Genomic DNA, 6,000 nt, shown 5'->3' on the forward strand with positions numbered 1-6,000 from the left:
ATGTAGGAACATATTTCCCGTGTTAATGTAACTCTTCTATTTGACAGTATTGGATTCAGGTTGCAGGGGAACAGGAAGATCAGACTCTATCTCATCTCTAGTACGACTGACTCACACATTCCTGTAACCACATGCAAATTACCTAATCTTTGAAGGTTGTATCCCCTACTTTATAGAATACAGATAGCAATACTTCCTGCCTACCAGACTTGAAAGTCTACTGAGAAGACTATCCATTGAATAAGAGCATTGTTTTTTTGTAAATATAACTTTTGTATCTTTTGACACAATGAGACAGTTAAGGCATCCTACCAGTGGAAACACTGAGGTGGATACAGGGGACGTGAAGATGGTACAACACTGTGGTTAAGGGCATAGGTTTGGAGTCAGATAGACATAGATTAATTCCCAGTTCTGTCACATATTACCTCTGGGCAAATAAGGTTACCATCTGAACCTCAATTTCCTCATTTATAAAATGGGTATAATAACATAACCATAGGTTGCTTTAAAGATTAAACACCATGTTTTAGAACAGTAGTTGGCACATAGAACATGTAAAACAAATGACAGCAATTATTATTTTGTTCTGCACTGACTCACAGTTTGACTTTAAACAAAGGGCCAAATTCGTCTGTATCTACTTTTGTAGCTTTGAAAAAGAGATACCATCTGACATCTACAGATGAAAGATTGCAGGATAGAATTTAGTGATGATATATGGTACTTTGGGTTCCCCTAAGCTTAGTTCTATTATCTCAGAATTACTATTCAAAAAATCTCACAAATTGCCCAACCGCACAGACCATGTATGTAAGTGGGAGAAGTTTGGGCTTGCAGATTCTGGCATGACTTGGTGTCTCTACACCCATTTTCCCCCTCAACCTCTTAAAACTTTCCTATTCTCTAATCCACTTGTTTCAAATGTATTTAATGATGCTTGAAACGGTGAGCATTCTTCCTAATTCTCACCCATCATCTTCTATGAGAACATGTGTGAAGGAGTGTGCTTCGAGAAGTTCTTTGTGCATTTCCTCTAACACCTAATGCTGACCAAGCCACGAAAGGCACCCAGAGCACCCATTTTACCACCTTCCATCTTAGAAGACCTGCTCCACAGCTGCCCATGTCACCCTCTCTCAAGTACTAAACACATCAGGCATACTTATAAGTCTCAATGCTGATATGGAAGTATATGATGTTGCTGTTTTTTCTTGAATATTTCTATTTATTCCCTCTCTGTATTGAAGGAATGACATATTTTTGGAGGAAAGCAGACAACAATGAAAAAGTAACAATAAGGTCCATCGAGACAATCCCAGCTACCACAAACCCTTATTTTCTTCCATGATAGGCTGCACTAAGTGAACTTGATTTTCACACAATAGCAAATGTTGCAATCCTCTTTAGAAAACAACGAGGATGCAATTGATACGCAATACTCTCAGTCACTGATCACCTTTGAAATAGGGCGGCAAATTTAGGTCATATTTTCACCTTGTTTAAATACAGTTGCAAGAAAGTTTAAAAAGGGCCGTCCAAGCATTCCTTAAAATGTTTCTAAAAACCTATCAGTGAAAGTAAAATTACACCACCACATCTTCCTCCTTCAGCATGTATGTACATTACTTCATATCAATCTGCACACGATCTGTTTCTTTGCCCAGACACTGTATACCCATTTATGCCTACATATACATACATACACAACTCCTCTACGTCTCTATCTGTGTGCATGTGTTTATGTGTGTGTGTGTGTGTGTGTGTGTGTATTTTCCCTTTCTCTGTCAGAAGGCTGACAGAAACTTTCCAAAGACTCTTCCTTTAGCTCCCCGCACATGATAGACAATGTGTTCCAGTAGCAAAACCATAGACTTTAGAACCAGGAAGGCCAAGATCAGATTCCAGATCCAACGCTTACTAACACTGGACAATGTGAGCTGCACTGATTTCATCTTTTAAATGGAGCAATCACAGGAAGTGTTTCTCAAGGTATTTTCAAAATTAAATTAGATAGTATTTACAAAATGTACAATACGTAACAGGAGCTCAACAGGTAGTTTTCTTCCACACAAAATTTAGTATACAATGAGAACTCACTAAAAGTTGTTACATGGACCAGGACTGATCGTGGCTGAAGGAGAAGTGAGGCCTTGTCAAAACTTGGAGCAGAATCCCATAGCAGCTCTGGGTCTAAACGTCAATATGTCAATACAATCCTTCAGTATCACTATTGACTGACTTCCAGTGGGGGCAGCGAGGGGGAACATATGCTCGATTGGTTTTATGTTAAAGTTTTCCTGTAAGCAGATTTTTTTTTCTTTAAGATTTTATTTATTTTTTTCATGAGAGATACAGAGGCAGAGGCTGAGACAGGCAGAGGGAGAAGCAGGCTCCATGCAGGGAGCCTAATGTGGGACTTGATCCCAGCACCCTAGGAACACGACCTGAGCCAAAGGCAGACACTCAACCACTGAGCCACTCAGGTGCCCCTATAAACAGATTTTAATCCAAATTAAGACCCTCCGTGTTAGACACAAACTCTTCAAATCATGTCTTATCCTCCCTTCAGTTTACCATACTTCCTGAAATTATCCTCTCTTCCTTAATCATCACTACATTGCATAAATGAATAGTCTTCTCCCTTGGAGGGAAAGGTGACTAGGGAGAGATCACCACCCATTAAGATATAATTATACCAATTTAAATAAAACAAATGGCTACCTCTTTTAAAAGCTGGCCTATTTCATTTCTGCTTTATTTTCCTTCTGTCTTACAAGTCCCTTTCTTTTTTATGGCTTTATACTGTATCAGTTCTTCTCAAACTTTAGTGTGAATAAGAATTATCTTGTACTTTTAAAAGTATGATTCCCATGCCTCAACCAGAGAGTTATGAGAATTTCTAGGATGAGAACTAGACTTTATTTTTAATGAGCACTCAGTGAATCTAATGGAGGTGGTCCATGGGCCACACATAGACTGAGTGGTAGATCTCACCCTACTGAGTAAAAATTAAAGTTGTCCATTTTTTTAAATTTGCATATTACTCAGATCATCTTTGTGTATGTAAATTTGTGTAGATATTGTCCATAAATTCAGTCTGCTTATCTTTAATTCAGTGGTTGCTGACGACTAGAGTTAACATATAGCCCCATCATCAATAAATATTTATTTAATAAATTTATTATTTAATAAATATATTCTTCTATTCCCAAATCTCTTCCCTATAAACTTATTCTTGATAACGTTTTCTTTAACCTTCTGCTCTGTGTATTTTTATAAAATCCATGTGTTACTCTCTTCATGCTGAAAGGATAGTATAAAATAAGAGTTTGGAGGAAATGGTAACATATAAAGAATACTATTTACCTGGTCCAAATTTCTTCTTACTTTTAAATTCTAAAATGGTGGTTTTCATTTAGAACAGGTGAAGTGAGGGAAGGGGCTCTTAGAAATTTGGGTAAAGAGGAAGGAACACGCCATTTGATAAAACCCCTCAGTGCTTCTTATATGTCTTCCCAGTTATGAGTCAATAAAAAGAAATTGTCTACATATTCCAATTACACCTCTTTCTCCAAAGCACTCCTGTTGGTGCACTTGGTCCTGCAAATGTTTACAGTAAATTTAATCCCTTTCCACCCAAACCCATTCTCTTAACATCTCCTAGACTGACAAACATAGATGTGCTCCACTTTTCGTGCAGCTTTAGATCAAGGAGTTATTTGTTTATTTTTTTCCTTGAGAGAGATCTTCCCTCTACTCTAAAGTAGGATTAAAAAATAGGTACATCTTTTACTTCAAATTAGAGACTATTCTCAGAAAAATGCATCCTATTATAGCTCTTCTACACAAATTCTAGACTCATTCATAGCTAGCATAGACAAAGCCTGCAATCTATTTAGTATCTTGAGTTTGATAGAGATTATAAGTTTAAATTAAATCACTCTTTTCTATAGTAATATTCTTAAAGTTAATGTAAAAACAGTGGAACAGAAAAATCACCGTGGATTATAAAGAAGTACTCACAAAAGACAGGGAACCTTGAGAAACTGACTAAATTGGTTATGTCTGTAGCTCTTAGTTGCTTCATTAACATGTATAGAAGAGTATTAAACTTTTCATAATAAGTATGTGGAATTTTCTTTCAATGATAGAACTTGAGTGTTTTTCCCTATTACGATTCCACTGGAAATTGTACACTTCCAAACCATTTCCTTCTCAAAGTAGAATATTTTTTAAATGATATACCAATATATAAATGAGAGAAAATAAAATTTTAGCCAAAGATAAAATTATTTTTCAGAGCCAAACTAGTACATGGAAACATTATTATTGTTTAGTTTCTAACTTTGAATGAAAACAACCTCAAAATAATTATGACTTACCTGCTAGAGAAGAGATTGTGGCCAAGTACATCATTGGGTTTATTTTTTAAATCAACTATAATAATTTAATCATATTGTCTTCTTAAATTATTTCTTATTCTTTCAAACCTCTACAGTTTTTAAAATTTAAGCTATTTAAACAGAAATGAATGTAATTTTGATCTGCGTGATCTCAGATTTATTTTTTTCATCTATACCTCTGAAAATAAGAGTATTTTCTCAATAAAACAAAGTCCAAATTAAAAACACGTTCTATGCTTGAAACTAACTTAGCTAACTAAAAAGACAGCTGTCAAACTGGATATACCTTTATCTTTTGTTGAACTCATCTGAAAGAATATAGAAAAATACTTGGGGATGAAACCTAGGATGACAGGGAGCAGTAATATAGAGAGAAGAGAAAGGTATTTCTTGACACAATTTCATGTTAAATATCAAAAGTATGTTTCTGTATTAAGCAAATGAGAAATAAGAGATCTACACATTCCCTGGTGTGGTTCATGCTATTTTAAACTACAAGTGAACTTAAGACAAAGAAAAGGGAACTCACCGATACATTGCTGACCAGCAGGAAAGAGTCCAGTGGAGACCAAGGTCTGCAGTCTAGTGTGTACATCCAGGCTATATCAGCAATTTTGTGGGCTGGATTGAGGTGAAGAAAGAAGTCACTAATGATCTAAATAGAACCAGTCTGACAGGTCTTGGCTAGTGTGGTGGGAACTGTTTGTGTGAGTAGTAGGACAAAGTCGAATTTTATAAGGAGTGGGAGAACATAAATAATTTATAAGCACTTTCTAGGAGTGGGAACTTAAAAGCTATTGCCTTAAGATTATACTATATTAAAAATGTTAATGTAAACCAAATTTGTATAAAGGCCAGATGTTTAAATCTAAAAAGAAATGTTAAAATCATATCGCTCAGCTTCCTCATGTTTTCATGTTCCTTCATGTTTTCAGTGAAGAAACAGATTTAATTAAGTTAAATAACAGTCAAAATCACATACTTTATAATCCACCAAACCAGGAGTAATACCTATATTTTTTTTCAAATTTATCTAACATGCTTTCCACTATACCCTGCATATAATGAAAGTTTTCCTTTGTTATAGACTAAAAGTCAGCTGTTGAAAATACAGTAGAGACTAGAAGAGTATTAATATCTTAAAATTATGTGACATCATTTTTCTAGAGAAGTCAAGTTGTTTATAGATATTAACCCCCAATTGAGATAGTATATTTCTTTCACTGGAGACAGGCATATCAGCCAACAATGAGTCATTACTGTCTTACTTCTGAAAAGTAAGTAATGTATTTAAAAAAATGTCTGTTCATACATGTATATGCAGATATCTGTGTATTTGTGTTAGGTATAATCTTTAAATCACCTCCTTAATCCCCATAAATGAAAGTAGGTGTTTCTTCTCTGTGCTCTCATGGCATCTTGATGCTTACTGTATTTAGCTAGAATTTTTGTATCTCAACTCTACTAGACTGAATTATTTTTTTTTAAGATTTTATTTATTTATTCACGAGAGACACAGAGAGAGAGAGGCAGAGACATAGGCAGAGGGAGAAGGAGGCTCCCTGCCAGGAGCCCGATGGGGGACTCCATCCCC

At 35.4% G+C, this 6,000-nt stretch overlaps 1 protein-coding gene across 1 annotated transcript in view; it reads right to left on the reverse strand.

The window, feature by feature from the left end:
* LOC144283726 (transmembrane protease serine 11E-like) overlaps positions 1-5,086 on the reverse strand; it is a 42,648-nt gene extending 37,562 nt beyond the window's left edge. Inside the window, exon 1 of the mRNA XM_077848208.1 lies at positions 4,936-5,086. Within this exon, the coding sequence (XP_077704334.1) occupies positions 4,936-4,943 (8 nt within the window). The 5' untranslated portion in view covers positions 4,944-5,086. The remainder of the gene's footprint in view (positions 1-4,935) is intronic.
* Positions 5,087-6,000: the final 914 nt, after the last annotated feature.

Source organism: Canis aureus, chromosome 14 (assembly GCF_053574225.1).
Source record: "Canis aureus isolate CA01 chromosome 14, VMU_Caureus_v.1.0, whole genome shotgun sequence".
Classification (NCBI taxonomy): domain Eukaryota; kingdom Metazoa; phylum Chordata; class Mammalia; order Carnivora; family Canidae; genus Canis; species Canis aureus.